The sequence below is a fragment of the Eublepharis macularius genome, chromosome 8, assembly GCF_028583425.1.
Source record: "Eublepharis macularius isolate TG4126 chromosome 8, MPM_Emac_v1.0, whole genome shotgun sequence".
NCBI lineage: Eukaryota > Metazoa > Chordata > Lepidosauria > Squamata > Eublepharidae > Eublepharis > Eublepharis macularius.
Genome location: NC_072797.1, coordinates 20,461,893 through 20,478,806, shown reverse-complemented (window position 1 = coordinate 20,478,806; position 16,914 = coordinate 20,461,893). Strand labels below are relative to the sequence as shown.

At 48.0% G+C, this 16,914-nt stretch overlaps 1 protein-coding gene across 1 annotated transcript; it reads left to right on the top strand.

Annotated features, from left to right (window-relative positions):
* The first annotated feature begins 3,674 nt into the window (after positions 1-3,674).
* On the top strand, positions 3,675-16,582 carry RAX (retina and anterior neural fold homeobox). The gene is made up of 3 exons (XM_054987279.1): positions 3,675-3,978; positions 6,425-6,666; positions 16,130-16,582. The coding sequence occupies exons 1-3, from the start codon at positions 3,675-3,677 to the stop codon at positions 16,580-16,582; spliced, it is 999 nt and encodes a 332-aa protein (XP_054843254.1).
* Positions 16,583-16,914: the final 332 nt, after the last annotated feature.

The window sequence follows — 16,914 nt, the reverse complement described above, 5'->3', positions numbered from 1 at the left end:
TAGTTCAGTTGCGGGGACTAAGAGAATCCCATCAAGGCCGAGGTTACCCTAAAAAATACTTTCCTGGGAGTAAGCCCCAGTGACTAAAATGGGGTTTACTTCCGAGTAGACCTGCTTAGGCTTGTTCCCTCACTCCTGCCCACAGGAAGGCTCTTTCCTCATCTGAATGGCCCTGCCTCCAGATATTTGCCCCCAGAGTCGGGGGAAGGCACATATACAGGCATCCTTTACATAGGCCCCCCTGTAGGGCTGGTCTCCTTTTAGTGGAGAAAAACACTCTGCACGTGCTCAGAGCCACTCGCTTCTCTCTCACGGATTCACGCGTTCGGGACTAGACTGCGCTTCCAGAAAGTCATCGCGGAAGACAGGCGGGGCGAGCCCCGGCATCTTTCCGGACCCGAGCCGCAGCCTCCAAGAGCGCAATGAATTTTTTTTTCCCGCCATGCATCGAACATGGCTTTATCGCAAGAGCCCCGCGATCCTTCCCGAGCATCTTTCTCTACCAATGTCTCCCTCTTCTGACGCCTTCCTGGTCGGAGCTGCTGTTCCCAGCAATGTGCCCAAACTTTTCATTGCATCGAACTGGCCCTTGAAGATCCGGGCGAGATGATCTGTTTTATCTGCAAAATTGACGACGAAGCAGCAGCAGCAGCGGTTATGTGATGGTTGGGCTGTGAACCATCACTCTGCTGGTTCGACTCCCACCATTGCCTGAGCTCAGCAGGTGGCCTTGAGTAAGCCCCTCCTCTCGGCCCCAGCTCCCCAGCTGCATTGCGAGGATAATAATAACACTGACTTTGTTTACCACTCTGAGCGGCACACTGATCTCTCTAGAACAGTGGTAGATAAACAAACTATTGTTATATGTATTGTCGAAGTATTGTCTAACTATTAGTACAATCAGAATCGAAACTATTGTTATATTTTTAAATTGAAACGTGTCCAGGTATAATTTGGAGTGCCTTGCCCCCAAAATGGAATATAGTGTGTAGAAGAGCAACAATTACGACTGCGGCAATAGATAGCATAGTGGTTAAGTGGGAATCAGCCCTCGGTTGGCTCGACTCCCACCACTGCCATGAGCTCAGCAGGTGGCCTCGAGCGAGGCGCTCTTCTCTGTCCAACAGCACTGCCCATGTTCTCCGCTCTGAGCGTGCCTTCATCCGTCTGGAAGAGCAATTTTTAGTGTTATGGTTATTTTTATCATTGTTATATCATTCAATAAATAAAATAATTAATAACTGGAAATGATAGCAAGGGGCGGTGCAACGAACAAGCGATTACTCGACTGCAAAGTAAGAAGCGACATTTCCAATTGGATTTCCCACGGAACATCGAAGGGCTTTAAAAACTAGTGGACGGGCGTATGTGTGATTTCGCTGGAAATGACGCGCTTTCACAGAACAAACGATTCCTCTTCCTTGAACCCACCCAGCTCCGATGAAGGACAGGGAGTGCGTGTGCGTGGAACTGGTTTTACATTCCAAGGGGTGAAATCGTTTTTGTCACTGGGTTTAAATCTGTTTCTATCCCACAAATGAGCGTAACGGAGTTTCCCTTCGAGATCTGCTTTGCCTGTGTGTTTACGATCTCTCTCTAGTATATAACTCGACAAGAAGAAGTGGGGGGACTATATTGTGAGCTGGGAAGGGGACGAGCATCGGTTAGAAGGAGAGCCAAATCGTGGCGAGGGCAGGAGAGCATCAAAGATCTCCAAACATATGCCGTGCTTTAAGGACGCTCCGGCTATCAGGGCCCGTTCGCGCTCTCTTCTCGCCCTTCCTAGTCGCTTTTTCTTACGTTTATAGATTTACGTTTATTAAATGACCGAGCAATTAATTAATTAAGGGTTTAACAGCCCCAACCTAAACGGAGTTTATACTTTTCTAAGCCCATTGACTTCAATGGATTTGGAAGAGCGCAACTCTCTGTTTAGGACTGCACTGTCCAAAAAAAAAAAAAAAAAGCGAACGGTGCAATCCTGTGTAAAGTTACTCCAGCGTAAACCATTGATTGCAGTGGGCTTACTGAAGTAGCACTGCATTGGATAAAAAAAGTCGTCCGGTGATATTTAGAGGCGAACAAAATGTATTTCAAGTTTCTTGAAAGACGGCTGATGGAAAGAGTTCTGGCTCCGGCACGTTTATGCTCGAATCAACGCTGCCAGCCTTTCGAGTGCCACTGGACTCCTGCACGGTTTTGCTCCCAACACGCCCCCCTCGGAAAGCGTCGCATAGGATTACACTGCAAAGAGCCTCTGGATCCGCTGACGGTCTTCAAAGTAAACCTCCACACTGAAAGGCAGAGAATCTCCGGATCCCGGGCCAGGAGGCACCATCGGGGGAGGCCGGGGACGCTGTCCCCTGCTGTTGGCCCTCCGGGGTGACTGGCTGGCCGCTGTGCGAAACAGGGTGCTGGCAGAGACGGGCCCCGGCCGGGGCTGATGCCGCAGGGCTCTTCTCAACTACTTTCGTCCGGCCTGCGAGCCAATTTTCTGGAAAGGCGTCCGTTCACTTCTAGGGAACTTTGGAAACTTTCCCCAAACCAGCTGCTGCGCTTAGAACTCTGCCCCTTCTATCATTCGTTTTCCGCCCAAAGGGGACCTTCCTCCGATTTACCTCTTGCCAGATCGAGAGAGCCTCGCTTGGCAAAAGCCATCTCACGAAAGACAGGCACCCCGGGTTTGAAAGCGGGTGGGGGTGGGGGGTGGGAATCGGTTCTCAATCCAATGTTGCCTTCTAGCATGAGGGCCGCGCAGGACCTCGCTGGTTTCTTCTAACCATCGGGTTTTGCTCCGCTGGTCACTTAGGCAATCGGTTTTCTGCTTTTACAGTGCAGAGGTTTTCTCTTCGATCAGGTCGGAGTCGATCCCGATCTCCTCTCGAGTAAAGTTGAGCTTGGAGGTGGGGGATAGTTTCAGGAGGGTGGCCGCGTCGGTCTGCAGCCGAAGAGCAAGAGCCGAGTCCAATAGCGCCTTAACAGGCCATCGAGTTGGTCTTTAAGGGGCTATTTATACTTTTCTAAGCCCGTTGACTTCAATGGGTTTGGAAGAGCTTCGGCTCTGGCTCTTGCGGAGGGAGCACCTCTGGGCGATACTGCGCCCTTCTCCCCACAACCCCCCCCCCCCGGGCGCTCCTTTCCCCTCCGGCGCTGTCAATTTCAGCGTGTCAATTTCAACGCTGGGCGGTCCTGGCTGTGATTTGCGGGACAAGGGGGCGTGGCCTGAAGCGGAGGGTGCCCCATTAACTCAGGTGCGTCCGCCCCCCCGAGTCTCACAAGGCCCCCAGAGCTGCGGGCTATCGGGATCGGGAGCAACAAGCCGGGAGCAGCCTCCGGGGGTCGGACCGCGGCGTTGAACCCCCGCCTCAGCGGCCGCCACGTCTAGGGAGGTCGGCGTGGGCGAGCCCGGAGGAAGGTCGGGGCTGGACGCTGATCCTCGGCTCAGCAAGGACGATCCAAGCTGCCGCTTCGAAGGAGGCAGCTCCGGGGCTTAGCTCAGAGCCGAGGCGGGCTGGGGCTGGACGCCTGCGAGGGCAGCCGTCGGAAGATCCTGCTGGAGGGAGCCGAGAAGCGCTGGGGCTTGCCCTGTGCGTGGCGCCGGGGAGCCCGGGGGATCTGCAAAGGGGGGCTCGAGGCCTCTGCTCCAGCTGCCGCCCCTCTGCCAGGCCTCCCCCATGCACCTGCAGCAGAGCCCCCTTCTGAACATGACCGACGGAAGCTTCTCTCTCGCCGGCCACTTGGTGAGGAGCCCCGGGGGGAACCCGTCGAGGCTGCACAGCATAGAAGCCATCTTGGGATTTACCAAAGAGGACCCCCTTCTGGGAGGCTTTCAGGGCCAGGATGCCAGTGGCACCGTCAGGCCCGGGGAAGAGGTGGAGAAGAGGAGCCCCAGGGACTGTTTCCCCAAAATGCCGGCCGGGGAACCCCAAGGGCCGGAGGGGCCAGAGATGGAGGATCCCACTGCAGAGCGCTTCCCAGGTGAGAGGGGGATGGATGGGGGGATGGGCGAGGAGGATGGAGTCAGCTCAGGGCACCCCCTCCCCAGCCAGAGACAACCCTAGAAAATCAAAGATGCACAGGGCTTTGGCGTCAGGACAGAGGCATATTTGTCGCCCGAGTCCCAAAGGCAAATATGTTCTGAATCAAGTCTAATTCGGACTGGGGGAATGGACCACACACACACCATAGCAAAGTGTGGGGATCTCAGCCGACACCCCCTTCTTCCCCCAGGCAGAACAACCCCAGGAAAGATGAGGGAGGGGGAAGCGAGCTACCTGGGGGTCTTTGGAAGTGCCAGGAGACCAAACGACACAGTCCTGTTAAGATCCTTCCAGACGAAGAGAAATGACTGTAATGTCAGCCAAACAGCAGGGCAGTTTGATTCACAGAAAAAGGCAAAGGGGCCACCCGCGTTTCTTTTCCACGCTACTGCGCCACAGGCTGGGCTGTGGGACACCCCAGGGCTACAGCGCTTGCATGTGCTTGACTCTCAAAGACACAAGCTTAGCATTAGGCTCTTGCTTGCAGGCAGGCACCAGTAGGACTGACATCCAAGAAGCACAGTGCAGTCCTAAGCAGAGCTCATGGGAAGGGCTTGATGCCGTGTGTGATCCATCCAAAGGCAGGTTGGTGGATCGCGAGGGCAGCCTGCCTCCAGCACAATCCCTCTGTCCCGTCCCCATTCAGTATTTAGTGGCCATTCCAATAAATAAAGGGGAGCGCCTCCTCTATCTTCTTTTCCCTGCTCTTTTCCAGAATAGGTTAGCTATGATCTTCAAAGCACCAGCACATCAAAACATAGACAGTGGGGGAGGAAACGCTTTGACTGCTATAGAACGTGCCCTACTTAAGAGTAGCCCTGCTGAAGCCATCAGATGTATTTCCAGGGTGCCTCTGAACCTGCGATCTCCGAACACCGGCCATAACATATTGACCTGGAACGCTTTGATTTTAGAGACATACATTCACAAGGAAGGGCAAGCTTCCAATGTGAAAAGGACCATTTCTGTCTGGGGGCAAGTGATTTTTTGCAGCCTCCAATGCACCGTTTCCACTCTGGCCTTCTTGTGAATGAGTACATCGGTCTGATCCAGCAACGCAATTCTTTTATGAACAGTTGGTCACTCACGGTTTTGCACATTGCCGCAAACCTGTCCAATGTGGGGTGACCAATGGCAAAGTCACAATGTGTGCTACTGACGAAAGATAACTTCACGGTATAATTTAGGGGACGTGGGGGAAAGCAGCTAGCTGTGTAGAGCGATTGTGTGGATCAGCTTCAATTTACTTTGATTTCAAAAGGATAGATAAACAGGACTGGAATCTTCCACACTGGGATCTATTGGATTTTGTAGAACTTGCTTCCAAGTTAACACACACAGGAGTAGGTAACTTAAGATTATAGCACAGAGGCAAGTTGAATAAAAAGGAATGGGATTTACAGCTACATAATTGTGTTTAGGGAGTAGCTGTGGCTCAGTGGTGCAGCTTTGCATTCGGAAAGTCCCAGGTCCAGTCCTCGGCATCTCCAGTTAAAAGGATCAGATAGCAGGCAACGTGAAAGACCTTTGCCGGGGACCCTTGACAGCCATTGCCAGTCAGAGTAGAGCAGACAATATTGATCTTGATAGACCAATGGTCTGAGTCAGAAAAAGGCAGCTTCCTGTGTGTCTGCATGTCTGAATATTGCTATTACGGCTGTTGATTATTTGTTTCCTTTTTACTGATAAAAAATCTCAAAGCAATGTGCAGTCCCAATGGAAAGAACAACAGCACACAGCTTTCTTGACATCTCCATAAAAGTGGCTGGAAGTGCTTAAAATGGTTATTGCAGTGGAAAGTGCCCTCAAGTAACAGCTGATTTATGGCGACCCCTGCTGGGGTTTTCAAGGCGAGACTGACGGAGGTGGTTTGCCATTGCCTGCCTCTGCAACCCTGGTCTTCTCTGCAGGTCTCCCATCCAATTAGTAATCAAGGGCTGACCCTGCTTAGCTTCCGAGATCCGACAAGCGTAGGCTTGTCTGGGCTTTTTGTGTTTTTTCTTAATCCCACCAGGAAGCTCAGGGTGCTTCTTCTTCACTGTGTCCTCACAACAACCCTATGAAATAGGCTAGGCGGAGAGAGAGTGGTTAGTCCCAGATCTCCCAGTTAATTTCATGGCAAGTAGAGCATTGAACCTGAGGCTCCGAGAGCCTCCTCTGCCCCTCTAACCCCATCACAGCACTGCCTCTCTGTAAGAAATGGAAATGGGACAATGATTTCATTCAAAGAAATGGGCAATCGAGGCTACAGTCCTAACTGGACTCATTGGAAGCAAATTCTGTAGAAATCAATGAGACGGCAATGTGGGTGCATAAAGCAGCTCAAATCCCCGTAGTTTGGCGCAACTGATCGATGGCTTTGCCTTTCTCCTCTTGACCCTCAGATCCCTACTGTCCAAAACGCTCAGAGGAATGCCTGAGCCCAGAACTGCCCGCCTGCAACAACAGCGACGGGAAGTTTTCTGATGAAGACCAGCCCAAGAAAAAGCACCGGCGGAATCGTACGACCTTCACCACCTACCAGCTGCATGAACTAGAGCGAGCCTTTGAAAAATCCCACTATCCGGACGTGTACAGCCGAGAGGAACTGGCCATGAAAGTCAACTTGCCTGAAGTGAGAGTTCAGGTAGGAACCCCAGCCAGGCAGTCCCAGCGAAACCTTGGGGGCTTAATCCTTTCCCGGTTCTGGCTTCCTTCCTTAGGAGGCCTCAGTCGAAAGCAGCTTCAAGTTTGTTAATCCAGTTTAAGAGCTCTCCCTCTTTTCTCTTTCCCCTCCTCCAGGAGATAATTCCAGACTCGGTGCGTACGCTAAATGATGTGTAAAGAGATTTCCCTTAATCTGGCTTTTTAACATTTCAAGCAGTAATCTCTCTCTAATTATTAGTGTTTGGTTTCAGACCCTTTGGCTAGTCCTTCTCCTGCACTTACCACCACCAGCACATGAAACATATGGGCAAGCACCATTTGCAAAACAGCAATGTGCTTAATTGAAGGTCTCTGCTGATCCAAAGATCTGGGGTGGAAGAGTGGAAACATGAGGCAAAGGAGAGAGGGAGTCAGAAATGTAAGATACGTCTTGGTCCCTTAAGTTTTCACACGGGTTACAATTGGAGAAAACACATGGAAAGAGAGAGAAATATCAATGGCCTTCCTCTAAGTGTGAACATTGGTGCTTCATTAAGCAAGTGCTAAGAGGAGGTTGAGGGGAGACATGATTGCTCTCTGTAAGTATTTAAAAGGCTGTCACTTAGAGGAGGGAAGGAAGCTGTTCAAACGAAGGACAGGACTCGAAATAATGGGTTTAAACTACGGGAGGGAAGGTACCGGCTGGACATTAGGGAAAAATTCTTTATGTTAAGAGTAATTCAGCAGTGGAATCGGCTTCCTAGGGGTGTAGTGGGTTCCCCTCATTGGCAGTCTTCAAGGAGTGGCTGGACGAATACTTGTCAGGGATGCTTTAGGCTGTTCTTGCATTGGGCAGGGGGTTGGACTAGAAGGTCTATAAGACCCCTTCCAACTCTATGATTCTAATCTTTCCATGAATTTTGTGCAAACATCTCACAGAATTCTTTAAATAAGCCATTATCCTGCTTCTCTTTCTTCATTATAGAGTATCTTTCTGTCTCTTCAACTCTGTATTGGAGTCTTGCTAATGCTATGTCTTTGTAAACTTGTGTTTATTTACCCTATGGCATTGTTTATGGAAATGTCCTTGATATTGACTGTACTAATCTCACACTGTGTAATCCGCCTTGAGTCTCAGTGAGAAAGGCGGACTATAAATAACATAATAATAGCAATAACAATAACAATAAATCTGATTGTGCAGATCAACACATTGCACGTTGAATCTATTCAGTACAATTTGGGATGTCGAGAGTAAAGAGGAAGATCCACAACAAAATTTCAAGCTCGCCTCTTGAGTATATTTAAGATTATTTGCAAAAAAAGTGTGTTTTAAGAACTGTTGGTTTATATTTCTTTTAGGTTTCATTCATAACTGTGTGTGTGTGTTACATGCTGTCCTGTTGCTTCTGACTTATGGTGACCCTATGAATTAATGACTTCCACAACGTCCTATCATTGACAGCCTTGCGCAGGTCTTGCAAACTAATTCATGACTATGGCAATGTCAAACATCAGTCCCTTTATTTTAAACCAGTAGATTTATGCCTTTGGTGTGCATACCAAGGAGACTGGGGAAGCGATCCTAAGCAGGACTACTCAGAAGACAGCCCCATGTTATTCAATAGGGCTTACTCCCAGGAAATGGTCCCAAGGATTGCGGCCTGGGTCTATTTAATTGTTTAGTAAAGTCATTCTGCATGTAGAGACATAAAAATGGTCGGTGATATGGATGCCTCTGAACTCTTAACTGAAATACCGGAGAGAGAGGTGGAAAGAATGTCATACTCCATCATCCTTAATTATCTATCTATCTGGTTCATTTTTGTCTCAATCTTCCTCCAAGGGACTCAGGGTAGCATAAGTGGTTCTCCCTTCCTCTCACAACCCTGTGAAGTAGGCTAGGTAGGGATTGTGGGACTGACCACCCAGTGGAACTTCAGTGGCAGAACGGGGATTCAAACTTGGGTCTCCCAGATCCTACACCACACTTGCTTTCTATCAGCACCCTTGTAGTCATCCTCTTTGGTCAGTAGGCTTCTTCAGGCACTTGTTCATTTGTTAATTAGAACAACCCAGGCTGCTGTGTTTATTAGAGGTGGGTACGAACCCGGGAAATGATGGTTCATTGCAGTTCATTGTTCGTTGCTTTTCATGAACCACAAACTGCCATGAACTTGCCTGGTTAGCGAACCGGTTCATTTGGTTCATCGGTTCGTCACTTCCAGGTCTGCAGAAGGTCTGCAGAAAGCTCACCCGCCCCCCCCCCATTGCCTAGGTAACAGATTGATTGGCACCAGACTGTCTGCAGTGACAAACTGAAAAACAAACCACTCTAAAAATCATAGCAGTTCATCATGGTTTATTAGAAATTAGCTCCGATGAACCACCGGTTCGTGAACCAAAAACCGGCCCAGTTCGTGACGAACTTTGGTTTGTATTTCAGTTCATGCCCATCTCTAGAGTTTATCCTCCAGAGAGACTGCTAGTTATTGAGAACAGGGATTCTATTACATACAAGCCATTCCTGTTCCCTGATCCAGTGATGTACAGTGGATGTGACAACAGTGTGCCCACTCTGTCTCTTCTCCTAGATACCAAAGAAATGCCCCTCCCCACAAACTTGAGTAGCTGCTGCACCTCCCTCCACCTCTCTCCCAGCACACCCCTTTCTTCTTCATAAAATAAAATGGGAGAGAGGAGAACTGAGTAAGCTGCTCTAGGTCCCCATTGGGCAGAAAGGCAGGATATCCATGAAGTTGGTACTAATATGAGTACACTTGGAGACCCATAACAAGTGAAAAGGGGGAAGATGGCAGAGTCAGGGGGCAAACAAGAAGGAAGGGCAGCATCTATCTTCTCTCTCACTGCATCTGGGACATATGCAGTATGTGTCTAGTTATGGAGTAAGAAATAGCAGCAATGCATGTGGTCTTGGGTCTAAACAAAGATTCTGCATATTTGGGCTGCTCTTTTTGTTTCCAAGGAGGAAAAAGACACATCCTACACCAGTTTTCTGCACATGGGATATATGTGGAGGAGCTCCATGTATAATTGCAGCAAACATGAGGCTCTGGATTTTATTCGGCATCAACTTGAGACTCCTCCTTATATATATATTTTTAAACCTTGGTGTAGTCCCATCCCCTCTTCTGGGACCAGTTCAGCAAAAGTCATACTTATCTAGGCTGACGCTTAGTGCTATTTGTGCCATTCCTTCTTTTTCTGCCACCCTGGGCCTTGTAATTGTTTGAGGAGGCTACGGACCTTTAACGGAGAATACTCAGTCAGAAGCCTCAAGAAACTACAAATCTCAGAAATCTTCAAAGGAAGCCATGACCGTTAAAATGGGATGTACGTTCATGGTGGGAGGATGATCCACATTTGTTTAGAAGGCACGGCTGATTAATGAAGAACATTTTCAAAATAGCAAGCACAACCTTCAGAAAAACGGAACGGAAACACAAGCATTTTTTTAGCTCCTTTCTGAAGTCAGACCCTTCTGTGGGCTCTTTGTGAATTGCCCTGAAATTGTGTTATATAAATGCTTCACTTTTCTGTACTCCATTCCTTTAGTTCCCACCACAAAGAAGAAAGGTTTTTTCCCCCCTTCCCCCCATCTATAATTGTAAGAGGGAGTGTTTTTTTTTTTAAGAAACCCAGGCTTAATTAACACTGAATTATCTTTAATCCCTGGATCATGAAAAAGTTTGAAAAGCCTGGAATATTTACTAGTCATCTGTAAAAAATCTGGGAGGGCTTCCAGAACTGGGGTGTATTTTAAAAAGCAGTCACCAAATGCTGGAAAAACACTACTAATTTTATCCCATCAAATGGGTAATGAGAACAGATTTAGGTTTATAGGCTAAGGGGAATTTTTTGATGGGGGGCGTGAGACAAAAACTGTCTGGAAAGGGTTTCTCCTTAAAAAGATCAAGTTTGAATTCACGCATGGGCTCAAGACTCAGTGCAGGTTTAAAGCTTTTAGCCAATCCGCCCCCCTCAAAAAGAAGAAGAAGAAAGAAATCGAGTGTGACAGCTTGCAGGCCTCAATCCAGCATCATTATTTGCGTAAACCCTCAAAGGTATCTGGAAAGCAAAATTCTTCTCCTAAAAGTACGCTTGAATTTCAACAGTTTGTTTAACCTTACATGTGCATTTAGGGTTCAAAACAAGCTACACACTCGGGTTATTTATTTAGGAGTTAGGCCACCTTTGTTAGGGTTATTTAAATACATCTGTAAACAGATTGGTTTGGATTCAAGCCATCCCGGGTTGCATCCAAAGATATCCTTCCATACATGGAAGATTCTTTCCACTTACTGAAAAGAATCTTCCACTCCCAGAAGGACTCTTTCCTGAGCAGAAAGGCACCCTTATATCGAATCCTATGGTTTGGCTCCAACCCCCTATGTGAATATTGCATTCCATGCATCTCACATTTGAGTATAAAATCCACACTGGCTAGAACACAAGCCAATTTGATGTAGTGGTTAAGAGGGTCGATTAGAGCTAGGCTTCAAATTCCCACTCAGCAATCACGGGGTGATCTTTGAGCCAATGTTCTTTCCAGGGCTTTTTTTCAGCAGGAACACGGGGGAACGGAGTTCTGGAACCTCTTGACAATGGTCACATGGCTGGTGGCCCCGCCCCCTGATCTCCAGACAGAGGGGAGTTTGGATTGCCCTCTGCGCCACTGGGCGGCGCAGAGGGCAATCTAAACTCTCCACTGTCTGGAGATCAGGGGGCGGGGCCACCAGCCATGTGACCATTTTCTCCGAGGGCAACTCACTGAGTTCCACCACGTCTTTTCCCAGAAAAAAAAGCCCTGGTTCTTTCCGTCAAGCAGAGAGGTTAAAACGCAGGGAGGACAGAATCCCTGGAAGAAAGGATAAACACACAATAGCTAGAATGGAAATTTGATTTTAATTTGACTGTGTTTTATTACATAAACCACATTCCCCCAATGACTCATTTCAGTCACTTGGGAAAACAACCGAACGTTGGCCGTTTTCACACATCTTACCAGCCATGCAAAATCATACAAAACTTCTGGAATGATGGTGTCTTCCTGGCGTGATTTCCCATCATGACTCCGGAATGATGGCGCACCACAAACCGGAGTCATGACAGGAAATCGTGCCAGGAAGGCACTGTTGTTCTGGGAGTTTTGCGCGGTTTTGCATGGCTGGTAAGATGTGTGAAAATGGCCTTTATGTCTCTTGAAGGAGTTCAGAGAGGCCTGTTTGGGTATGCAAGTAATCTTTGTAGTAGCTAGGCCAAGTCCTATTTGTTCAGTAGCCACCAAGACCCAGTGTTTTGTGAACTCTTCCCACATAGATTTGTCTTCTGAGGAATAGTTGAGTACTGGAGAGGATCTGGAGAAGTTTCTAGAGAATGTTCTGACAGACATTGGGAGAGGAGAAGCAGTGAAGTCTGTCAGACCTCATCATTTTCCAGGGTCAAATTATTTTGCCACCCTGCCCCAAGCAAGATACAGCCATCGCTTCCTGGGCGTGCACCAACGGCAGTTTGGGCCCAAGAGATGCCAAACATCTCTGGATTGTGTGAAGCCTCTGAGATGGATTAGCGCCCTTCTCTTTGTCCTCAGCATTCACTTGGGTGGTATGGCTGGAAAAACAGCCCGTCATAAAATGCATATGGTCCGCTCTCTCCTATGTTCATTTATACATCAGAAGGCCAAGATCTTACTCATCCACCATTACTAATCTTTTCCTCACCCACAAGAAGCTTCTGAGGAAGTCCAAAGGTCCTAGGAGTAAGTTCTGAAAACCACCAACCTTGAAAGATCGGGTTCAAATCTCCTCTTAATATGATTCTCACTGCAAGTCACTTGGCACAACCTACCTTGCAAGGTTGTTGTGAGACTAAAGAAGGACGATATCCCATGTATGCTGCCCTCAGCACTTTGGAGGAAGGGTGGAGAATGGAGATACTTCTGTGACAAATACATTTCTGCCATGAATCTTCTGCTGGTGCTTTGAACAACTCACTTTAGCCATGTGTCACTTTGGTCATGTGTCACAAAGGTAAATAATGATCTACATTACAAGCTTGTTATGAGAATAAGTCAGGCTTACACAGATAAGATATCTCAACGATGTGCTGTCCATCCTACATGTGTTTGCTCAGAAACAACAACAATAACAACAACAACATTCGATTTCTATACCGCCATTCAGGATGACTTAACACCCACTCAGAGCGGTTTACAAAGTATGTCATTATTATCTCCACAACAAAACACCCTGTGAGGTGGATGGGGCTGAGAGAGCTCCAGAGACCTGTGACTAGCCCAAGGTCACCCAGCTGGCTTCAAGTGGAGGAGTGGGGAATCAAACCCTGCTCTCCAGATTAGAGTCCCGCGCTCTTAACCACTACACCAAACTGGCAGTCACACTTACTTCCCATAAGTCTGCATAAGACTGCAGCTCTGTTTTATTTTAAAGCACTATAGATGCTAGTGGAAATTTACTGTGAATATGCTGGATTTTGTAAGCTGTAATGTTACATTCATAAATGCATGATCAGGGCTGTAAAAATTTCAGGCAACTTGTAACCACTTAACAGGTGCTCAGCCCCTTCCCCACCCCTAAGAGGCGCGGTTGCATTTCCAGGAATAACAGAGTTTCAAGGAACAAAAAGGAACTTATTCTTTCTCTTTCTCTCTCTCTTTCGTGTGTACTTACTATATTTTTTAAAAGTACATCATTTATAGCACAACAGGATTAGAGTCCAGTGGCGCCTTAATGTCCAACAGGATTTTCAGGGTGTAAACTTTAGACAGTCAAAGCTCCCTTCTTCAGACACAAGTCCACTTAAAACGTTTATAGCAGTTATTAGTAATGGCAGCACAAGTGCTAAACCGGTGAACAGTCCAGATGTTTCAAGATTCTAAATGAAGTCTATGAGCAGAACCACAAGTGACAAAAGGCACAGATTGGACACTTGTCAGCTTCCCTCAAGTTTTGATGGGAAATGTAGGCATCCTAGTCTTGCAGCTTGGCTCTCCGACTGCTGTCCAATGGACTTTTCAACTGTCACTTGTCCAACATTCCGCCAAGCTGCCTACATTTCCCGCCAAAACTTGAGGGAAGCTGACCAGTGTCCAATCTGTGCCTTTTGTCACTTGTGGTTCTGCTCTATGTGTAAAGAAACTCAGAAAACAAGTGTCAATTACAACAGCCAGCGTGGTGTAGTGGCTAGAGTGACGGGCTAGGATCTGAGAAACCCAGGTTTGATTCCCCCCTACTCTGCCATGGAAGCTTGCTGGGTGACCTTGGGTTAGTCTCATACTCTCAGCCTGACGTGCTTCGCAGGGCTGTTGTGAAGTTAAAAGGAGGAGAGGAGAATGATATACGCTGCTGTGGATCCCTATTGGGGAGAAAGGAGGGAAATAAATTAAGTAAAATATACAAAATAAAAATAAATAATAATTGGGAACGACTCATAGGATGTTGTAAGGTTGCCTGGGGAGTATTTGTTCTGCATTTTTTCTTACATGAAGATGACTCGGGGCAGGATATTTTCAGTAGGCTAACCCTAACTTTGGAGCAAGTTATCCAGAGAAGCACATTGGACTACCCAGGGCTTTTTTTGCTGGGAAAAGAGGTGGTGGAACTCAGTGGGTTTGCCCTCGGAGAAAATGGTCACATGGCATGTACTCCCGCCCCCTGATCTCCAGACAGAGGGGAATTTAGATTGCCCTCCGCGCTACTTAGCAGCGCGGACGGCAATCTAAACTCCCCTCTGTCTGGAGATCAGGGGGCGGGGCCACCAGCCATGTGACCATTTTCAAGAGGTTCCGGAACTCTGTTCCACCGCGTTCCAGCTGAAAAAAAGCCCTGGGACTACCTCAGTAGATGGAACGCGTTTCTCCTTACTTTAACTCCTCTTTTGTTATTTTGTCTTCTGTGCTCTTTTATAGGCAGCTGTCCAGGTCTTGACTATTATTGTATTAGGCGTTTTAAGTTGGGGTGGGGAGAGACTGTATTGCCTTAAACTGCCTTTCACACTGAAAGACCATTGTACGTCTAATTAGCAGATAGAATATTGACGTTGGTTTATGAAAAGTTTGGTCACAATCTGATCAATTCAGTCTTCTTGAGGCTCCAAGAAAATTATTCTATAGAAGAGATCAAGTTCTAAATCATCCCATCCAAATGATGGTGGGTGATTTTCTGTACTATAAGCAAAAAGTTACATTAACATTCCTGTATATGTGGGGGGGGGGGAAACTATAATGAGACAGGAAGGTTCCTCTGAGGAAACAGCTAACCTGCATGAGAGTATCTTTAGCTCTGGCTGATGATGTTGGAAGCAATCGACAGCAGAACCCTGTGGCATGTGACATGCACGTTCTGCTTGGCCTTGGCTGTCCCACTCTCAGGTAGAGACAGCCCATCCCAGTTGCTTGTTATCTTCTTCTGGGGATGCCAGGGAATGAACCCATGAGCTTTTGAGTTCTACAGATGAACCATGGCCCATCCCTGAAACACAGCCCTCCACATCCCAGCCCTCTGCATTTCCACATCTCTGTGTTGTGTAGGCCCTTATCACCCATGTTCATAGGGTGCATTTCCAAGGAATTATCCTCTGCACCCACTCATCACCTGTAGGTAGTGGTGGTGGGAGATCTTCTGCCTCCAGCTCCTGTTGTCTTTGCCATTCAGTGGGGTGGTGAGAGGAAATAACCAGGCACCAGGAAATAGGTGTGTTTGTGCAGTCGGTGTCCCTGGTGTGATGATGTTGCTTCCAGCATGACCAGGAAGTGATTTTATCATGCCAGGCCATGCTCTAGCATTCGCTAGAACCATAGAGTTTTGCATGAATGCTAGAGCGTCATCCAGGGTGACTTCTGGGTCACACCTGAAATAACATCATAGTGCCAGGGATGATTATTGCCCCCTTCCAAATGGAAGTCCCTACTTTCCCCATCTCCCGCTGGTTGCCTGGCACATCTACCTGTAGGTCAGCTGGTTGGCAATGACTGGCCCTTAACAGCCCACTGCCTGACAGTCGGCTGGGAGGCACTCTTGAGCCCGGGGTGGGGAAACAGGAATGATTCACAGCTGAGATGTGGGGGTGGTGGCAGCTTCTTGTAGGAATTACTTAGATCCAATGGGAGTTCCAGGGGGTGGAGCCTCCAAAGGGCCAGGCCATTCATAAGGCAAAGGGGAATTGACCAGGGAGAACACACAGTCTTTTGCTCCTCTCAGCCTGAGGAGCAGGGTCAGGAGAGAGGTGGAGGAAAAGCGTAAAGAAAAACCCCTCTCCTCTCAGTTTGAGCCCTGTGGGAGGGTACGCAGGGCTTCCTGCTGGCAAGGATCTACCAGACTCAGGTGAGGTTTCTACAGTTTCATAAGTGAACTGGTGAATAATAGCAATAAGAAGAAGCCACACTCACTCCATGTTCCACTAACACTTAACTATGTTTTTTGCAGGTGTGGTTTCAGAACCGAAGAGCCAAATGGAGGAGGCAGGAGAAGTTGGAGGTGACTTCTATGAAGTTGCAGGATTCCCCCATCCTCTCCTTCAACCGCTCTCCACAGCCTTCCACCATCGGGACCATTGGCAGCAACTTGCCCCTGGAGTCGTGGCTGAGCCCTCCCATGTCCAACAGCAGCCCCCTCCAGACTCTACCCAGCTTCGTGGCTTCCCCGCAAAGCCTCCCCAGCAGCTACACACCTCCCCCTTTCCTGAACTCTCCGCCCATGGGTCACGCTTTGCAGCCGCTCGGGGCCATGGGGCCTCCTCCACCCTACCAATGCGGGACCAACTTTGTGGACAAATTCCCGCTGGAAGAGGTGGACCCTCGGAACACTAGCATAGCTGCGTTACGGATGAAAGCGAAGGAGCACATCCAATCCATGGGGAAACCGTGGCAGACGATTTGAGGGAACATGTCACTCACCTGTGTAGTCTGGCTGCATCCCCTTTGGGGGGAAAACTCATTCTGTGAAGATCTGGTAGATCTTCCATTGGACAGACAGACGATTGACATTGAATGATCACCTGTGCAGAAGGGAACTGAGCACTAAACGGCAGTTATTCTGCCCCCTCCCCTCATTAACCATTTTCGATCTTCTGCACAAGATTAGAGTTTGAATCTAGTTTTCTTTATTTGCTGTGTGCGTGTGCTTTTTCAAAATAATCTAATCATTTGATAATCCTGACTCATCAGCTGGGTATTTAGTTGTGTATAAAGCTACAATAGAGACAGAGAAAA